The following is a 20,137-nucleotide window of genomic DNA, read 5'->3' as shown; positions in this document are numbered from 1 at the left end:
TCTCTCTCTCTGTGTGACTATTATAAATAAATAAAAATTAAAAAAAAAAAAAAAGGAAATTCCAAAGGTTTAAAAAAAAAAAAAGTGCTTAGGACAAGGGCATCTGCCTTTGGCTGCGCATTTGCCCCAGGTTGTGAGCCTGGGGTCCTGAGTCGAGTCCTGCATCGGGCTTCCCACAGGGAGCCTGTTTCTCCCTCAGCCTATGTCTCTGCCTCTTTCTCTGCATCTCTCATGAATAAATAAATAAAATCTTTAAAAAAAAAAAAAAGTGCTTAGAACAATGCCTGGAACACTGTAAGCACTCGACAAACTTTGACTCGTCGCTTTCGCCACGGCCAATGTACGTCATGGCCCCTTTAAGGGAACCTCCCACTTTTCCAGTCTAAACGGAAGTATCCCCTCAGGGTTCCGGAAGTGACCTCAGAGCCCCTCAGAAACATGGCCGCGGAGTGTTCTTCCGGAAGCAGTCACGGGCATCTTCGTGACGCACAACGAGCTACAGCGTCCCGTGGGGTTTCCATGGTGCCGCTCTCGGCCCCCAGTCCCTCCGCTTCCTCTCCCGCCTGAGCGCCGGGAACGGGAAGGCAGGGGTCGAGTCCCGCCCGCGACGTAGACACCACCTGGGGGGAGGAGTCGGGAGAGCGAGTGACCCTCTAGGCCAGCTCGTTCGCGTCTCTATGGTGCCGAGCGCTCCCGTGCGCCGCTCCCGCGCGTCTGGGCGGACGTTGGCCCTTTAATCGGCGGAGGGCGGTGCCGAGGAGGTCCCGCGAGAGCGGCGGGGGGCGGGGGGCGGTGCCGAGGCTTGGGGTCCCGTGGCGGATGGAGCCCGCGATGGAGCCGGAGACTCTGGAGGCGCGAATCAGTGAGTGTCCGGGAGGGGCGCGGGCCGGACCGGAACCGGAACCGGGGGCACGAGGCGGGCCCCTTCCCGGCGGGGGCGGGGTACGCGGCGCCCCCTCCCCACGCTCCGCCTCCGGCCCAGGAGAGGCGGCGCCCCGAGCCGGCTCCCTCCGACCCTGGGGTGGAGGAAGACCCCGCCGCAGCGCGGGCGCTCGGCGGGAGCGGGCACCGCCCACCCATCCGGTCCTGGGGCCGGAGGGAGCTGCGCCCGGAGCCCCCCGGACGGACCCCGTCGTCCCCAAGCCCCAGAGGCCCAGCCTTCTCTGCTGAAGAGCGGACCCCCGAGTCATTCCTCGGCCCGGGGTTGGGGGGCAAGCCAGCTGCCCCTGGGCTGCTCCTCGGGCCCCGCAGGGAGGGCCCTACTCTCCGTGGGCCGCAAGCCCTCCGCTGTCCGGCCCTGCCTGCGAGATCCCCTCCTATGCGTTCCTTGAGCCTGCAGCGCCTTTCAGATTTGCTCGTTCCCTCGCCCAGGACGCTGGCCCATCAGATCCTCCAAGCTCTGGCCACACCGTGGGGATCCCTCGAGCCCTACAGGCTTGGGAGGGTCCCATCTGAGACTCCAGAAGTAGCGTCAAGCTCCCTCCCACTGCCCTCAGCCCAGCCCCTCAGGTTCATACCTCTGCCCGAGTGAGACTCCTTTCCCAGCCTTTGCTGACCTTCCTCCAAGGCCCCTGAACCCTTTTCCCTGTGTCTCCTTAGGCACCGGCTCCTAGTACTCGGGCTTCGGAGCCCCTACACTTTCTGCCTGGCCCCTAAGCCATATTGCTGACGGAGATATTGGCTCTCACAGCCTGCCTCCTGGACTCTCCCTGGGCTAGTGACAGCTACTCCTGAGTCTCTTCTTTGGGCCACGTCTGTGCCAGGGCCTCAGGGAGCTCTCGGTCTACCTTCAGCTCGCTCCTTGGCCCCTGGCACGTCAGGGGCTGTGCGGGGTGATTTGCAGTCATGACCAGCCTTTTCTGAGCCAGTCTGGAGCAGAACCGAACCCTGAGGCTGGCCCAGGAACCAGAGCATTTCCAGGCATGTTTCAAAGTCAGTCTAGCCAGTGGAGGGGGAGGGCATGGAAAGGAGGCACGCGGTGGTCACCGAGACTGTTCCAGAACGCCACAAGTGTCCAGGTCCCCGCAGCAGCTTTGGGGGATGGGCAGGGCCCTGGCTAACAGATCTGACAACTGCAGGACTTGGACTGAGGGTGATACAAAGCAGTCTCGGGTTTACCAATAGTCCGGGTTTTCCGAGAGTCCAGAGCCTGATCTGAGAAACAGGAGTCCGGACACCTGGGTTTGGCAGCAGGCTGGACTCTAATAGACTGAGGCTACAATTGCTCTCTCTCTTTTTCTTCCCCTTTATCCCTTACCAAAATGATAAGCTCTTCTCTTGCAGTGGTTTGAGGGTAAAGAGTAGCTTCTAGTAGGTAGATGATGATATCGTCACCGCTGTGGAGCGACAGGGTAGAGTTGTGCTGTATTGTGAAAGACTTCCCTCTGCCCTCCCTGGGTGTTCTCCCTTGCTGCCTGCCTGCCGGGGAAAGTGCTCCCCCCAGGTAGAGGTAAGAGGGCTGGGGGCTGGGAGCTCAGGCCAGAGACGTTGGTCAGCTCTCACTCTGAGCCCAACGCAGGGGAGAAAGCTGGTGTCTCATGATGCCACTGCTTCTTCCTCACTGGCTTCTGACTCAGGAGCAGTTTGTAGAACTAGCTTCTCTGTCCTCACTCAGACTCATGTGTCTGATACTTCTAAGGTACTTCCTGTTTTATTAGAGTCCCCCACCCAGATGTCATTGAGGATAGGATCTAGCCCCATTCTATCTTTCTAACTCCAGACTCGTGTTCCCCAGCCTCTGGCTGTGTTGGGGAACTAGGGAGGCAGAGTAGATGGACACACTTTCCCTTGGTGGGGCAGGTGGCGGCGGCGGGAGGGGGGGGGGGATGACAGCTATTCTTGGGTCCCTGGGTGTTCAGCAGGGGCTTCCTTTCCCCGAGGGACTAGAGGGCTATGCAGGGCTCCTGGAACAGATTTGTACAGAGAGAAAATGCTTCCTTCAGACCTCTGCTTAGCTCTACCTCCTCTGAGAGCTCTCTCAGAGAGAGCAGCACCTCCCCCCCCAAAACCCTTTCCATACATTCTCCTTGCTATGATTTTCTTCATGGTGCTTCACAACAGTGTACAGTGTTCTGTTTTTTTATCTATCTGAGTGGTAGGTGTTTCTCTCGCTGGGCTATGAACTCTGGAAGGGCAGGGATTTTGTCTTGTTTACTTCTGTGACCCCAGCACTCAGAATATCTATTGACTAAATATGAATTGAATAAATGGCTGCCAGGCACTGGAATCCCGGGGCTCTGGACCTCCCACCACAGCATAGAACCAAGGTGGGCAGGCGCCACATGTTGGGTCCCCAGCCTCCTGTCCACAGATCCCTCTCTATCCGACACCCTCCCCAATGCTGGGCAGTGTTGCCCACTACACCCCCTGCTCAATGTCCGGCTTGGGTAGAACAGACCAGGATGGGGTGAAGCTTAGAGACCGGCTCTGGGGAAGTAGTGAAGATCTAGCTCTGGCTGTCGCCATGGCCTCATCTTGCGTAAAGTATTTTGTCACCTAAATCAGTCCTTGTTTCCCTCCAACTTTACAAATGGGGAAACAGAGGTTCAGGGAAGTCACATGAGCTACTTGATTGTTTTTTAATCAGCATTGGGCATCAGGGAGATGATTGGCTTTGTTTATTACCCCCTCCTGTAGACCTGTGCCCTTTCCTGGCCACTACTCCTTCCTGGATTCAGACTTCTCCAGAACCTATGCCCACCTGCCCACAGCCAAGCCCTCCTTCAGTCATTTGTTTGCCAAGGGAAAATAGGCATGTGCCCAAGAGGCTGAGATGCAGTGCAACTGCAGGCATGGGCCCTTGGATGAAGGTCAGAGCTGGGGGACACACAAGAGAGAGCTGATCCAGCAGTGCCACCCTGGGCAGGAGCCAGGGTTAGGGAAGACTTCGTGGAAGAGGTGATATCTGAGCTGCAGTCCTTATTACCAAGGTCCTTCGTGCTCTGCCCTTTGCTCAGTGATCTACATCTCTCCTCCTCACACACAGCCTTCATGCCATCCCAGCTTGGTTAACTAATTCCTGCTTGAGCGTTGCCTCTTCCAGACAGCCTCCCTGGTCCCAGGCCTGACTGAAATCCCCTGCTCTGGCTCCTTCGCCCTTTGTCACATTGTATTGAGAACCTAGCTTCCCTTGGCCCACTTCCCAGCCAGCCACATGGCTCCTTGAGAGTAGAACTATGGCTTTTTTCTTTTCTTCCTTACTTCTGGATCTGAGTGTATAAATTCCATGAGAACTGTGAGGACACTTTCAGGAGCAGGCAGAAAGGTGTGCAGCTGTGGAGATGGGAACACTAGAGTGTGGCGAACCACCCCTGAGCACTGGCTCTAAAAGTAGCGCTATTCGGGGAGAGGCCACAAGGGGAAGCCAGTGGACAGGAGCTCATCTGTCCATTGATGCAGCTGAAGATCATCACTTGGGTCTTGAAGCTACTGGAACAGGACGTCAAAGGGAGTCTCTTTGTTTTTTGGGTTTTTTTTTTTAAGATTTTTTATTTATTTATTCACGAGAGACACAGAGAGAGAGATACAGGCAGAGGGAGAAGCAGGCCCCATGCAGGGAGCCCGACGTGGTACTCGATCCCGGGTCTCCAGAATCACACCCCGGGCTGAAGGCAGCACTAAACCGCTGAGCCACCAGGGCTACCCCAAGGGAGTCTCTTTGTATGCTCAGTCCTGTCCCCTACTGACCAACCCCACTTCCAGAGGGAGTGGGAGAGGCAGGGATCCCTTCACCAGACCACCATGGCCCTCTTTCCTCCTACAGATAGAGCCACAAATCCTCTAAACAAGGAGCTGAATTGGGCCAGCATCAACGGCTTCTGCGAACAGCTCAACGAGGACTTTGAGGGGTAGGTGGCCTCCTCTTTTGCTCACGTACTCAACAGAATCTACTGGGCACCTGCCTTGCACACTCCAGACCCTGGCCTTGGGCAGAGACATGAGTGGGCTGAGACTCAGCTTCCGTTCTAAACGTGCTTACAAATTAATGATGGTAGTGGGTACTCGGTGCTGCTCGGTGCCACCCTGTAAACCGGGCCTTACTGAACCCATTTTACAGGTGAATAAACTGAGGCCCAGGGGACTCAGGGGTTCCCCACAAAGAAAATGGTAGTCCTGGGCTGCATTAAGCCGAGGCCCGCCTACACCCCAGCCAGTGCTTTGTTGGGACATGCTCCTCAGCTGGGAGGAGGCCAGCAGGCCCTTGGCTCAAAGAGGAGCGAGAACCACCTGCATTAAAATTAGTGCTGTTCAAAAATGCACATTTGGGGCCTGGGTGCAGATAAGGACTAGAGTGGCAGGGAGCTTGGGGTGGCTTTGTTAGCAGGCTCCCCCAGGTGGTGCTGACGTTTGGGGACTGCAACCAGGGTGCTCCACCTCCACTGCACTCCCACCAGTGCCGGTGCTCTGCTCCAGGAGGCTGTGCATAAAGTGCAGTGACCCCGCATCCAGCTGCTGGGGTGCGAACCCCGTCCCTCTGTCCGCTGAGTCAGCCGGGCATGCCTCCAGGTCTTCTGCTGTAAAGGGGAGGCGAGAGCGCTGCCAACCCTGTAGAGCTCCCCTGAAGGCTGGGCAGGAAAATGCATGTGAGACTCCTCATACATCCTAAGCACTGTCACTAGTGATGGGTCTTTTATGATCTAGTGGTGACATTGCCATCTTTGATTTTGCTCAGCAGAATGTCCTGTGCCCCCTCAAATTCCCAGGGAGCTATGTCTGCCCATCCTTCGTGGTACCTTGTCATGGTGTACTCCCAGACTGGGTCCTTCAAGGCTGGGGTCCCCTCTCCCACTCGCAGTTCTCAGGAAAGCTGGCCGACGAGCCGAGCTCACGCGTTTCGATGGTCCCCAGCTCATATTCCTTGCTGGCCCTGCCCTGTCAGGCCACATCTCTGGCCCCAGATGATCAAAAAAGGAGCTGGGCCTTTGCATCTGCCCCACCAAAGCCACCAAGGGCTGCGATCCGAGCAGGGTGGTGTGGCACCCTACCCTGGGGAGCCTTGGGCTCCGGCTGTTTGGGATCTGTGCTGTTCCTCTCACCTAGGCCTCCGCTTGCCACGCGGCTGTTGGCTCACAAGATCCAGTCACCGCAGGAGTGGGAGGCGATCCAAGCCCTGACGGTGAGAAGAGGGGAGAACATGCCATCTGTCCCCTGACCACATGGATATGACCCAGGGAGGCCAAGACTGAAGTCTTTTGGGGGTCTCATCAGGCTCTTCTTTCGAGCCCAAAGGAGTGGTGCCAGAATGACTTCGATCAGGAGTTTGGGCCAGCCCCTGGGGGCCCAGAGCCTCCCGTCCCAGCCCCTGCACCATTAGGCTTCTTGTGGGGAGGAAGCCCTCTAGGACTGGCCTGGGTTCCCTGCTCCAGCCGGGTGTCAGATCTCCAGGAGGCCGGTTACATACTGAATGAAGGCCTACCCCGGGCCCACTGAACCCAAGTTCCTTCAGGATCTGCTCCCGGGAACCTGCACATTTATAAAGCTCCCAGGTGCATTATGGAACCAGCTCAGCCCATCAGTGGTCTCCCGACCGAGACAGTACTGTCCTTCCCTTGGGGGTTCAAGTGTTGGCTCTGGGCTTGGGCCAGAACTTTTGAAGCGATGTCAGCAGAAGACTGGGGGATGCACGGTCTGTGGCCCCCAGGGAAAGGCCCTTTAGCAACTCACCATAGACCGAGGCTGACCTTAGGTGGCAGATAAGCAGGTTTTCTTTTCATAGTTATGTATTTGTTTTGATAGGGTTTTCTCAAACTTGCTAGTCCTATGAGTGCACAGATAAATAGGATAAGGCGAGGTGCATGGTGCCTGTTGAAGTTTAAAAAACCTTCGCAGAAAAGGAATAGGGAATTCATTTATAAGTGGTGCTCAAATGTGGCCAGGCCATGGAGGGGCTCCCTCGGCGCTGCCAGTTAGACATTGCCGGCCCTCAAGGGCACCCACCCCACCTCAGAGGGTGGTGATCAGGCTCAGGGGCCTCTGACCCACAGAATCCACTTGTCCTCAGGAGTCATTCCCCCCACCCTCCACCCTCTGAATGCCCATCCCTGGGCTTCCGGGCCCTGGCCAAGGTGTGGGAGGAGAGACTGTCTCTTCTGACCCCTCTCCTTGGGTTCCCCCCACACTAGGTGCTGGAAACATGTATGAAGAGCTGTGGCAAAAGGTTCCATGACGAGGTGGGCAAGTTCCGCTTTCTCAACGAGCTCATCAAGGTCGTGTCTCCCAAGGTGAGTGCTCCCAGACCCAGTTTAGGCCTGTGCAGTCATGGGGGGTTGGGGGGTATTGAGGAAGGAGGACCCTCTGTGGGAGGCACCTGACTGCTGTCCTCCCAGAAACTCACATTGAGGTTCCCACATCTGCTGCTCAGGCTCCCGTTAGAACTCTGGCACAAACACAGAGCCTTCCTTGAGGTCATTCACAGCTGAGTCTGGGATGGTGGGAGGTCCAGGAGGAGGGCTTCCAGGTCACCAGGTAGCTGGCTGCTCTGGAGCTGCTCAAGGATGGGGCGGCTCAGGCTTAGTGAGGAATGAGCGCAGGGCATGCACGCAGCTGCTGATCAGCCTCCCCAGTAGGCCAGTATGTCTCTGATGTCTCCCCACGCTCCTGGGGTTCTAGTGTAGGGTCTCCCTGTCCCCACCTCACAAGAGTAGCCTCCATGAGACCTTGGATGCTGAGGCCCCAAACTTGAATGGCTGAGCCCGCTGATGGGTCAAGCCCTAGCCTTGGCCTTGGGTGGGGAGTGAGGGGGTCCTCCCGTAGGGCATGCACATGCTTTTTCTTTTTTAAGATTTTATTTATTCATTCATGAGATACACAGAGACACAGGCAGAGGGAGAAGCAGGCTCCCTGCAGGGAGCTCGATGCAGGACTCAATCCCAGGACCCCGGGATCGTGCCCTGAGCCAAAGGCAGATGCTCAACCACTGAGCCACCCAGGCATCCCTAGCGTGCACATGCTTAATGCCCCTTGGGTGAGAGCCCACCCCCTTTGCCCCTCCTTCATTCATACCCCTCTCTTGACCAGTAGCAGCTGAATGTTCCAGCCGGCCCCCCATTCTCTTCCCAGGAGGTGACTGGTGTGAGAGCCAGTTGCCTCAGCCTAGTCTGCTGCTAAGAGACTGTGAGTGGGACCCAGGGCCAAGCAATTCCACACCTGCCCCTACCCTGGCCACCCCCAAGCCAGGTGGCTCCTCCTTCCTGAGGTCACTGAGTTAAGCCAGAGTTGAGCTGGCTGAAAGCAGGCGCTAGGCTGTGCACCTTCCCCGTGTCAGCTCTGCATCCTCACCATGGTGTCACTGCTATCATCCCTACTTAACAGGTGGGGCCAACAGACCTTCAGGGCTGGCACAGCTAGTGAGCAGCAGAGCTAGGAGGTGAGCTCAGTCTGCACCAGTCCAGTCAGGTGGGACGTGAGGGCCCCGCAAGCTGAGATTTTCCTGGAGTCCTGGGGAGCAGCCAGGTTGGGGCAGGGGCTGGGCTGCAGTGAGTGGGGCCAGACAACTGCAAAAGCCTCCTCTCCCCTTGGTGTCTGAAGTACCTGGGCTCACGGACATCAGAGAAGGTGAAGAACAAGATCCTGGAGCTCCTCTACAGCTGGACGGTCGGCCTGCCTGAGGAGGTGAAAATCGCAGAGGCCTACCAGATGCTGAAGAAGCAGGGTGAGGCACCAGATGGTGGGGTGTGAGCAGTGCCTCCTCCCTGAGCTGGGGCTTTTGGCCACTTCAGGGGCAGCTTCTGGCAACGTGGTCATGGAGCTGCCCTTTAACTTTCCAAGAACCTATAGCGAGGGGGGCCTGTTTATGGGCTCCACAGAGTGGCCTTAAAATATGGGTGCCTAAACTCCACCACTCAGTTTGGCATCCTAGTTCAGAAGCTGACTCTGGCCCACCAGAGTCCAAAGCCAGTATGCTGGAGAAAGGCTGTCCCCCAGCCTCCATCCTACCCTCGCCTGCCCCCCGCCCCTTCCCATCCCACCCCTGGCCCTAGGTCCTGTTGACAGCCTTCTCACGACTGTCTGCTCCAGGGATTGTGAAGTCCGACCCCAAACTTCCAGATGATGCCACCTTTCCCCTTCCTCCTCCACGACCCAAGAATGTGATCTTTGAGGATGAGGAGAAATCCAAGGTGAGGTTCCAGGGAGGGGTAGGAGGGGTAGATGAGGAGCTTCGGGGCCCACTTGGTCTGAATTCCAGGCCCTGGCTGCCCTGACCTGAAGCAGAGGCTCACGTGGGGCACAGTCACCGTAGTGGGTGACAGGCTCAGTTTATAAAGCACTTCTGTGTACTGAGTACTTCTCATCCAGAACCCCTGCATTTAGTAAGCGCAAGAGCATGTTTGGTATCCCTGGGATTACTTTGAGGGCATTTCATAGGTTGAGCAGCAGTTTTGTCTTTGATCCTTTCAATGATAATTTCATTAACTTTGTGTTGAAGAAGCTTGTGCTCATGGGCAAGAAATTAAACAGCACAGAGGAGCTAAGATACAAAATAAAAGATCCTGTCTATCTAGTCCCAGCCCCAGAGGGAAGCGCTATTGAGTTTCTGGTACATGCTTTCTGTACCTTTCTGGTACACCCAGAAAGATCCTCTCGCGATAGTCATATAACATTTTGTACCATTTGTTGAGAACTTCTTTGGGGAGTATTTATGTGCAGTGTTTCAGGCGTCCTATGGCCTCCTCCATCAAGTGTCGGTAGAGTCTCACCATTTCTCAAAGAGCTTAATACACGCCCTGTGTCCCCCCAGTGAGGAAACAGGGAGCCAGGATATGACCCCCGGCCCAGTCCTGGTGTCACAGCTGTGCCCCTCCATCCCTGCAGATGCTGGCCCGCTTACTGAAGAGCTCCCACCCCGAGGACCTTCGAGCAGCCAACAAACTCATCAAGGAGATGGTGCAAGAGGTGATGGCCAAGCCCGTGGTGCAGGGAGGAGGCAGAGTGGGGATCTGAGCTGGGCCACCAAGGTGGGGTTGTATGTGTGCATATGAGGAACCCTGCAGTGACCCAGGTAAAGGGCCTTCTATGAGGCCAGCTCCCTCTTCCACGAGAAACAGAAATCAGTTAGGCATCGTTCATTATATTTAAGGGACTCACATATGTGTATGTCTTGCAAAGAAAGAGTATGTGTTTAACTTCTAAGCAAGCATATGGATGTTGTGGGCGCACGCTGAAACTTCTTTTATCGATGGAGGCAGGCCATCAAAGCCTACAGTCTGGAGACACTCAGGGCAGAAGTCCCAGGCTGTCCTCAGGGCAAGCTGGGTGTGCCTTGACAGTGTAGAGAAAGTCCGGGGTGGCCCCTCTCAAGGAGGGTGACTATGCTAGAGGGCACAGCACAAGCCCACCTTTTGTCCCACCCGGGAGGAATGTGCATAGTAAGCACGGCGGGCATGGGATGGGAGGGTGTCTGTCCTAGTGTTGAGTTGTGCTCAGTGACCACGAAGGCTCCCTTTGGCTCTCAAGTGCAGGCACCTCCTTTCAAGGGTCAAACACAAGGAGAGCTAGGGTCGTGTAAAACCACAGGCGTGGGTATGTAGCTCTCATCCTCCAGAACCACCCAGCCCAGATTCCCAAGCCACCCTGGAGATTGTGTCTGAGGGCCTTGGAGGTTCTGACTGGCTCCTGTAGAGGCCTGGGCTCAGGGGGCATCAGGACAGGAGAGGAGAGGAAGTGAGCACGTGGTTGGCAGAGGGCTTCTTGGACTCAAATGCCCTGTGCTGGGCATGAGCACCTTGTGGGGGGTCACACCAAGCCAGTGGAAACTAGAGTGCTTGGACGGTGCCTGGCTCAGAGCAGGCATGACCTGGGCTCTCCCGGGCTGCTGCCTCCCCAGGACCAGAAGCGGATGGAGAAGATCTCAAAGCGGGTGAGTGCCATTGAGGAGGTAAACAACAACGTGAAGCTGCTGACAGAGATGGTGATGAGCCACAGCCAGGGCGGAACCTCAGCCCGCAGCAGCGAGGACCTCATGAAGGTATGGGTACTGGTCCGGGTTCAGTCTGGGTTCACCGGCCTCCTCTGCCCAGCCCCCACCCTCACCTGGCCCCCGCCGGCCTGACCCTCCCACCCTGCTGCCCCCAGGAGCTGTACCAGCGCTGTGAGCGGATGCGGCCGACACTCTTCCGACTGGCCAGTGACACTGAAGACAACGATGAGGCCTTAGGTGAGCCCCCAGCAGAGTCACCTAAGACTTTTCTCTGCTGCCTCTCTCAGGCCTTGCTAAGTATCTGCAGTTGACAGGAGCTGCCACCAGGGGGCCCCCTTCTCCAGGACCTCGGATTCCTCCTCATTGAAGAAGCAGAGAGCAGGAGCAGATGTGGTTATGAGATGCTATGGGCCAAGCCCCTGCTTGGGCAGTTCATTTACTGCCCACAAGCTGAACAAGCTGAAATGGGGAGAAGGAACTTGCCAGACCACAGAGCATAACAGTGACAGAGCCAGGGTAGGCCAGGGGCTCTCGCCAGACACTGCCTCCTGGTAGGTAAGGGTTGGGAACTGAGGACAAGTCCCGCAGGCTTGAGCAGTCCAGAGCGGGGCCCTGTGACCCCTGCCAGGGCCACATTATCAGGTTCTTGTCCTTATTCTCTGGCATCCAGGGTCTCTGGGCAGCAATCTGGGTGCCATCTCAGCACCTGATTCAGTGGAAGCTCACTGAGTGCCTCCTGTGTGCCAGGAACCTAGTCCCTGCCCAAGAGACTTGCTTGCTGCCCAGACCCCTCTAAGCCCCAGCCCCTGAGGGGGTGGTGTTGGTAAGGGCCTAGTTTGTGCCTGGCACTGTTCTAGTCCTTGGCGATATGATTCCTCAGTGGGGCGTGCAGCCTATGGAGAAGAGACAGACAATAAGCAAGGACGTGAGCAGTGATGGTTTTCAACCGAGTGGTGGTCAAGTGGAGACACTGGACAAGGGGAGGTGGCAGGGGGCCTGAGTAGAGCAAACGGGATGTCCCCGCCCCACCCCCTCACCCGAGGGCTGGGATGGATGCAGGTGTTCATCTCCCCCCAGAGGCCCCCACCTTCCCGCAGCCTAGTCTCCCCTCTCTTGCCTGTTCCAGCCGAGATCCTGCAGGCCAACGACAACCTCACCCAGGTGATCAACTTGTACAAGCAGCTGGTGAGGGGCGAGGAGGTCAACGGTGATGCTGCAGCCGGCTCCATCCCTGGTGAGCATGTGGCAGGGGAGCTGGGGAGGGCCCTACCAGGCTGGTGGAGTGCTGGTTCCAGAGCTGGGGGCTGTGACTGCCAGGGTGACCCTGGCCCCTTAAATAGGGAAGGCCCCTAAGGAGAGAGCTGGGGGGGAAGTCTGGGACAAGGCTGCAGCTGTGGGGGAGGAAGTCTGGACATGAGGAGGAGGGAGAGGGAGCCAGGGTTTGGCAAGGACAGGCAGAAGAAGGAAGGCCTTTCTTTCATTTGATAGATCTGGCACCTGTCATGTGGGGCTGGAAGGCACCCTCCAGGCTTGGTTTACTTATCAGAAGGTGGGAGGGAGGGTTTAGCACACAGACGTTGTAGGCTCGGCTCCAGTCAGGGTGAAGTGACAGCCATGGGGGCCCACAGAGGTTAGAAGGGACCCTGTTGGGGGGCTGCAGGGGCAGGGGTTACACAGAAGCAGCCGGATTTAAGTGACATCTCAAAGGATGGGGGGGCAGCTGGCCAAGTAGAGGGAAGGAGAAAATAGGTTCTGGACAGAAAGAACACCGTGTGCTAGACAAAGGGCCTGGTGTCAGATTTGGGGACCAGGACAGTATGGCCAAGGAGGGCAAAGGAAGCAGGAGGGCTGTGGGGGGTAGGGGGACAGCTTCCTGCTCCCCAGTCCGTCCCCCCCCCTCCCCCCCCACCCAGGACCTTGGCCTCCAACAGCCTGACTGTCCTCCACCCAGGGCGTGCCTGACTCTCGTTTCCCTGCAGGGAGCACCTCGGCCCTGCTGGACCTCTCCGGCCTGGATCTCCCTCCTACGGGCACCACCTACCCAGGCGTGCCTACCCGCCCTGCTGACCCAGCCAGCTCCGAGCAGCCTAGCACCTCAGTTTCCCTGCTTGATGATGAACTCATGTCTCTGGGTGAGGAAGGGCTGGGCCCAGAGGAGGGTGGGCTGGCTGCAGGTGGAGGGGATGCCCACAGTGCATGAGGCATCCTGCATCCAGTGGGTCCTGTGGGGTTAGGCCCATTTCACAGCTGAGGAGGCTGAGGCTCAGGAATGTTAAGGAGTTCTTACTGGGTCACTAGCCAAAGGGTGAGACTGGCCAGCCTCTAAAGCAAGCCCATACCTAGGCTCCAGTGGCCTGTGGGGAAATGGTGGGACTTCCCCACAGCAGGTTAGAGCCAAGAATTGGGAGCCTCCCAGCAGAGAGCTGTGGTTTTCCCACCCATCTAGAGGGAGAGAGGCATGGGACGCCTGGGTGGCTCAGCAGTTGAGCATCTGCCTTAGGCTCAGAGTGTGACCCTGGGGTCGGGGGAGGGTCCCTGTGAGGAGCCTGCTTCTCCATCTTTCTGTGTCTCTGTCTCTCTCTCTGCGTCTCTCATGAATAAATACATACATACATACATACATACATACATACATACATAAATCTTTAAAAAAAGAGGGAGAGAGGCACAGGGACAGAGCCATGGCCCTGCAATACCGGAAGCTCCGGGGAAGCTGCTGCCAGAGCCCCAAGCACTCCATGTCCCAGGCTGGTCCTGGACTATGGGCTAGCGGCAGGGCTCAAGAGCCCACGGGGACCAGGCACATGCCTGGGGAAGATGCAGGGGGCAGCCAGCTGGCCAGACAGTTGTTAGGAGTCCAGCTTTCTGATGCAGCAGCCCCATCTGAGGCTTTAGAAGCAGGAGATCGTGGTGGTGGCCTCTCCGTCTCAGCCCTGAAGTTATTAAAAAAGAAATAAAAAGAGCTTGAGCTCTGTCAGAGGAACCTCAAAGGTTTAGTTGCGGGAACTGACTTCGATGCCAAGAGTCAGTGTGTTCTCTCGAGCCAATTCTGAGGTAAAAACCAAACCTAATGGACCGGAAGAAGCACTCACGAGCCAGGGTCCTGGGCAGGTGACTTCCCTAACCACGGCTACCAGACTGTCGTATCACAGACCACCACTCTCCACCCACCACAGGAATGGGTGCCACCAACATCCCTGCTGTACAGATGCAGAACCAAGGCTCAGGCAGGTGGGAGGGGTGCCTTGCCAAAGGGGGCACGTAGGTTAGGACGAGGCACTCAATCCTGAGTCTCTCTCTGAACCTCTCTGTGGCTCTGACTCAGCTAATCAGCCAGGAAAGGGACACAAGAGCTTGGACAGTGGACCAGGACGGGCTCCTGTCTAGGCCCAGCAGCTGGCACCCTACCTAAAAGGGTCTGACCCCAGGGTGTCTGTGGGTCTGCTTCTGCCTCCCATCCACCTGCCCCCTCTTCATTCTGAGCTACAGAAAGGGACAGGATGGTCCAGTGACAGAGCACCACCACCCCCGCCCCCGGCTCATCTGCCCCAGCAGAGCCTGTGCCAGGCAACAACTACCCACCTGGGGCAAAGCCACCTTTTTAGGAGAAGTGAGGTGTGCTTCGTACTTCCTGTCCCTGGGCCGCTGCCGCAGAGCCCTGAGCCTCCAGCTCCCATTGGTTTCTACTCAGAAGCAGAGAAAATGTGGGAACAGGAACCAGAAGTGCCAGGGCAGCACCCGCCCAGCTCTGGGGGAATAGAGGAAGCCTGGGGACCACAGAGGGGGCCTGTCCTAAACGGTTTTTCGCCGCAGGAAGGGTGAAGGAGGGGGCAGGGTAAGCAACGCAGACTTCCCGTCTGCTGAGGAGGGTGCCCTGCACGGTGCAGGCACTTCCTCTCGTTGCTCTAGTGTACCGCGGTCCCCTCGTACAGACGGCTGTTGGCTCAGTTTTACAGATGAGGCACAGGGAGGCTGTCACCAGCCTGAGGTTATACAGCCAAGTGGCAGAGCTGTGTTTGAACTCCAGGAATGAGGCCCTGCTCCAGCCGGGCCCAGATGCCGCCACTTGCCGGGTGTGTGGCCTGGGGCAGGTTACTGCACCGCCCTTGGGGTGAACAGGGTAGTTTGAGGATTCAGTGAGTCCCACGGCTGAGGAGCCTGACACGTCAGGGGTGTGTGGGAAACCTTAGCAGCCACCCCCGTGTCGTCCCTGCTCTCAGGGTGCTGTGCCCAGAGAGGAGACCCAGCCATCTGGGCTGCCCGTGCCTTGCCTTTGCCTGCAGCACTTCAGGCTGCAGCTCACTTCTTCAGGATTTGCTAGAAACAGGATAACTTGTCTTCTCTAGGTAAAACCCGTGGTGAACTTGGTCTCGAGTGTACCTCGGGGCGGGCAGAGGTCAGACTGGTTGGTGACCTGGACTGCCTTCTGCTTATCGGCAGGCCAGTAAGCAGAGCCATCCAGAGGGCCCCCATCTCTCCTTGGCCCCAGCCAGCCCACCCTGTGGGCACCAGCCAGGGCAGAGAAGGCCTCGGGAGTCTGCCCCAGCTCACGCCTGCCACTGTGCACGTGCGGGCACTGCAGCCCAGCCAGCCTGGCTGTTCAGTCTGGGGCACTGCCTGCGCTCTGATGTCCAGAGGCCACTGTTGGGTGGGCACAATGCCACCCCCTGTCCATGGATCCTCACCTGGTGTCTTCCACTGAATCCTACCTCTCCACCCACTTGGGGCTCCCAGTTGCCCGTTGACTCTGAAGACAAAAGTCCTGATGTCCAGTGATGGAGATGGCTTCAGAGTGGCAGAAGAGGAAAACCAGTGGGTGCAGGGAATGGGCCTTCAGGATCTTTGGTTTCTGCTTCTGCTCTGCTGCTCGTTCCCTCTAAAAGTGGAATTTCCCCATTAAACTAAGCCTCTCGAGGGGATGTAGAGGGAGGGCAGGAGCCGGTGACCCCCAAGCCAGCACATAGCCCCCAGCCCCTGTGTTTACTCTCAGGAATCCAGCTCCTTTATCTCTGCCTCACTTCCTCTCAGGCCTCAGTGACCCCACACCCCTTCCAGGCCCCAGCTTGGACGGTGCTGGATGGAACAACTTCCAGGTAGGAGGGCCAGGAACCCGCCTGACCTGTCCCAGGGGGAGGGCAGCTGGGACAGGCAGCCTCCAGGAGGCAGTGAGGAGAGGGGACCCTGGGGCGGCAGGGGCCCTGGCGCTGAGGCACCTGTCCCCAAGTGGGGTCTGCAGTTGGGGGAAGGCAGGCATTCTCACCTCCACATGCTCTCCCTGCGAGTCTCCATGTTGGGTTGAGATGGGGTTCCCCGTTCTTTTTTGGGGGGTGACTTTAAGGACCCTGGAATGTGATGGTTTCTAGAGTAGAACCCCAGACCAGGCCAGCCCACAAGAGGGGAGTGGGCCAGCAAGAACGTCCTGTTCTGTGCTGCTTCCCCGGATGTCACCTGCAAGGAGGGGAAGGGGCTTCAGGGCAGCACCAGGTGACTCTGCCCCTTTTCAGCACCACCCTAGCCATCTGCATGCTTTGTGTGCCCAACAGTCCTCTGATGGCGCAGAACCCCCAGCCCCGCCTCGGGTCCCCAGCACAGACAGCCAGCCCTCAGCGCAGACATCCCTGCCAGCAAGCAGTGGTTTGGATGACCTGGACCTCCTGGGGAAGACCCTCCTGCAGCAGTCACTGCCCCCGGAGTCCCAACAAGTGCGGTGGTGAGGGCACCCCCTGGCTGGAATGGGGTGGGAGTCCCTCCCCCCACTCCTCCCCACCTAGAGGACTGCTATGTGCTGAGCTCTGTGCAGGGCTTGTGGGAGGCAACAGGGCCCGAGGCAGGTGCAGGGCCCATTCCGTGGAACAGAGAGGTTATGAGAGAAAGGGGAACTGTACTCTACAGGGCAAGGGTGGCAGGTGGGGGAGCAAGAGCTGCCTATTCCAAGGGGAGGAGACAAAGGCCGGAGAGGCAGGGAGGCATCTCAGCTGGTCATTGGGGACAGCCAGGAAGCCCAGCCTGTCCTGTGACCCTGATCTCTCGGCCACCAAAGATTCACCCCCCAATGCCACGTCCCCCAACAAGGGAGAAGCAGCAGCCTGCCCCCCGGCTCACACTCCGGGACCTGCAGAACAAGAGCAACTGCAGCTCGCCCAGCTCCAGTGCCGCTGGCCTCCTTCATACCGCATCTCCCGAGCCCCCTGGGCCTCCGCAGCAGCCGACTACAACTGAGCTCTCGCTGGCTACCATCACTGTGCCCCTGGAGTCCATCAAACCCAGTGAGTGGGCCAAGGGTGCAGGCAGCTACAGGCTGGACTGGGTCAGCACGCCATCCAGCAGCACCCCCTCACTGCCCTTGGAGCTCTGGGTGAGACCCCTGCCCTTCCCAGGATTCCACTTTTTCATCCATCTCAGAGCGAAGGCAGAGTGCTCTATAGAGTCCAGGGTTCCATAGGCAGGAGGACTTCATACGCTGGCTGCTGAGTGCTGCCTTCCCAGGAAGTCAAGGCGAGGACATAGAGGTTCCGGGTCTCTCCGAGATCATGAAACCAGACCAGGGTAAAGATGTAGGTCCAAGCCTGAGCCTCTCCTGCCCGGGAGCAAAAGGGAGGCCGCTCATAGCCCAGGCTGCGAGCAGACAGGTAAAGCCTGACTAGTCTTCTCGGCCTTGTCCATCCTGTGACTGCCCTGTGACCAAGAGCATCACCCCTTCAGTGTCCCCAAGGAGTGGGTAGTGGTCCCCCTCTCTTACCAGTAAGGAGGATCCTGGACAGCAGAGTGACCGTACCAGGTTCACACGGGGAGAGCAGGACCCCAGCCCCCAGCCAGGCCTTCACCCCAGCTCTCCAGGGAGCAGTGCTGGGGGAGCCACAGCGGTGACTCCGTCCATGGTGGCATCTTGCCTCCACCAACACCAACAGGTGGAAGTCTGCCTGCCCCACCTGGGGGCCGGTCTGTACCCCTGGCCACACTACTGCCCAGGGTCGAGGCAGGGACCTGAGCGTGTGGACTCGTTCACTCGTTCCCAGCAGAGCCGCAAGTGCCTGATGTGAGCTGGGTCGGGGGAGCTGGTTGGACGCCCATGGGCTCGGGCCTGGCACCACCCATCACCTTCTCCCCTTTCCTCTGCCAGGCAGCATCTTGCCAGTAACAGTGTATGACCAGCATGGCTTCCGGGTCCTCTTCCACTTTGCCCGAGACCCACTGCCGGGGCGCTCCGACGTGCTGGTGGTGGTGGTTTCTATGCTGAGCACCGCCCCCCAGCCCATTCGCAACATCGTTTTCCAGTCAGCTGTCCCCAAGGTGACACAAGCCTGCCTCCCTCCTTTCCAGGCAGGGTGATCTGGGGCTGGATAGGAGCCAGCTATCAGGGGGTGGGGGGAAGGGGGCAGGGTCCCCTGGGGATCAGGGGATAGAAGGGAACCAAGGGACAAGAGCTTCAGGACCCTCCAAGGAAGAGCTGGCAGGTGGACTGGGCCTGGTCCCTCAGGATGGGGACAGGAAGCCAGGGCTAGCTGGGCCCCATCCTGCCCTCCTGTCTGCAGGTCATGAAAGTGAAGCTGCAGCCGCCCTCAGGCACGGAACTGCCGGCATTTAACCCCATCGTCCACCCCTCCGCCATCACCCAGGTCCTGCTCCTTGCCAACCCCCAGAAGGTGAGGGGCCAGGCCATGACAGCGCCCCGCTATGGGGTGGGGGCAGCCTCTTCTCTCCCTCTGACTCTCTGCCTTCACCCTCTCTGCCGCAGGAGAAGGTTCGTCTCCGCTACAAGCTTCTCTTCACCATGGGCGACCAGACCTACAACGAGATGGGGGACGTGGACCAGTTCCCCCCACCCGAGACCTGGGGGAGCCTCTAGAACAGGGAGGGGCTGGGGAGAGGAGGGGGCAGCAGGACTGGGCGCTGTCTGGCCTGGGTGGGAGGCCATGGTGGCCTAGGACGCCCTTCATTCCCATGGCCATCCCCCCCTGGCCTGGTGCTTCTCTCCATACCCCTGTGGGCCCCTCCTTCCTTGCCCCCTCCCCTGCGGAGCTGAACCCAGCAGGAGGCTGGGCCTGGGTTTGCACTGCTGGGGACCTTTGCCACAGGGGGGAGCCTGGAGCAGGGGAACAGCTGCCTGGCCCTGGAAGGACTTGGGGTCGTAGGGGAGAAGCAGGGCTGTCGGGCAGGGGCCAGGACCTCAGGCCCAGCCCCAACCCCAGCCTGGGGTGGGGTTGTCCCCACCTATCTCTTATGCCTTATGGGAAGGCCCAGCCATAACTCGGGGGCCATGCTGGAGCAGGAACCAGCTCAGGCCTCCTCCATAGGAACCGGGTGACTGGGCGGGTGACGCCTGCACCCCCAGCTCTTTGCACTCTCTGGTGTGTGGTTTGACACTCTTTGCTTTTCTTTCTCGGTGGCCCTGTGGTCATCGTCTCAGGGGGCCCAGTTGGGGGAGCCCCACCTGTCTCCCACTCCTCGTGGGGGCTTCACTCTACCCACCTGCCCCCTTTTGCCATCAGGCCTCCTGAGGGACTGTGGGGGCTGTGACTGCCAGCCCAGAGGTAACGGCAGACCTGGGGCCCCAGCTGGGAGCTCCAGGGCCCCTGGCCAAGGGAGGTCCCACATTGGAATCCTCGGGGCGTCTCCTTGGGCCCCTGGCCTCTGCCTCCTGTGGGTGGCCCGCCTCTGCCCATCCGTCTGTCTGTGGGCGGAATGGGGTCTGTGTGTGAGTGAGAGCAGGAATATTTATGGAAATAAAACGTCCTTTTTCCTGGACCAGCTGCCCTCCTGGCCCTTCTGAGATGGAGGGAGACGAGGGTCCAGGAGTGGGAGGGTCCCGGGGCTGCCCTGCAGGCCTCCCCAGCCCTGTCTTTGGCGATCCAGCCAGGGTTCTCCTCCTCATCACCCCTGAGCCCTTCACAGGAAGAGGCCCTGCTTGGGGGCCCGTGGTGGTGCTGAGTCACCACAGAGGGCCCAGGGCTGTGGCGGGCCCAGAGCTGTCCCAGCTGGAAGCGAGTGGCCGCTCAGGCCTGCCTGCCAGGAGCCCCAGCTGCTGCAGACGCTGAGTGGGAGGCCCCCTGTTGCTCACAACTTCCGCTTGCTGCTCTCAGCCCTCCAAACACAACTGCGGCCTACACTCCCCTGAGGGCCCTGCCTGCTTCTCTTCTCGCTTTCCCCAGAGGCTGCTCCCAGGAAGCAGGGTGCTAATTGCAGCAGATTGTTTCTAGAGAGGCCCGGGGATGCTGCACCGGG

General features: G+C 58.6%; 1 protein-coding gene and 1 long non-coding RNA gene across 3 annotated transcripts; one reads left to right on the top strand and one right to left on the bottom strand.

Annotated features, from left to right (window-relative positions):
- The first annotated feature begins 401 nt into the window (after window positions 1-401).
- Window positions 402-19,660, top strand: GGA1 (golgi associated, gamma adaptin ear containing, ARF binding protein 1). 2 transcript variants are annotated; one of them, XM_041755081.1, is made up of 17 exons: window positions 402-862; window positions 4,763-4,847; window positions 6,040-6,115; window positions 7,122-7,220; window positions 8,527-8,650; window positions 9,016-9,116; window positions 9,811-9,891; window positions 10,823-10,963; window positions 11,071-11,152; window positions 12,042-12,149; window positions 12,895-13,047; window positions 15,944-16,008; window positions 16,459-16,625; window positions 16,988-17,181; window positions 18,036-18,205; window positions 18,448-18,558; window positions 18,651-19,660. In XM_041755081.1, the coding sequence occupies exons 1-17, from the start codon at window positions 820-822 to the stop codon at window positions 18,759-18,761; spliced, it is 1,911 nt and encodes a 636-aa protein (XP_041611015.1). In that variant the 5' UTR covers window positions 402-819; the 3' UTR covers window positions 18,762-19,660. The 2 variants fall into 2 exon arrangements, with proteins under 2 accessions (XP_041611015.1, XP_041611016.1); XM_041755082.1 differs by lacking the exon at window positions 402-862 and adding an exon at window positions 1,756-1,920.
- On the bottom strand, window positions 13,078-15,933 carry LOC121490888. Its single transcript, XR_005987797.1, has 3 exons — window positions 15,625-15,933; window positions 14,498-14,598; window positions 13,078-13,848 (listed from the first exon to the last, which is right to left on the bottom strand). It is a non-coding gene; the product is annotated as an uncharacterized LOC121490888 (long non-coding RNA).
- Window positions 19,661-20,137: the final 477 nt, after the last annotated feature.

Source organism: Vulpes lagopus, chromosome 5 (genome assembly GCF_018345385.1).
Source record: "Vulpes lagopus strain Blue_001 chromosome 5, ASM1834538v1, whole genome shotgun sequence".
In the NCBI taxonomy this organism is placed as follows: domain Eukaryota; kingdom Metazoa; phylum Chordata; class Mammalia; order Carnivora; family Canidae; genus Vulpes; species Vulpes lagopus.
This window is presented reverse-complemented; position numbering and strand designations above follow the sequence as displayed.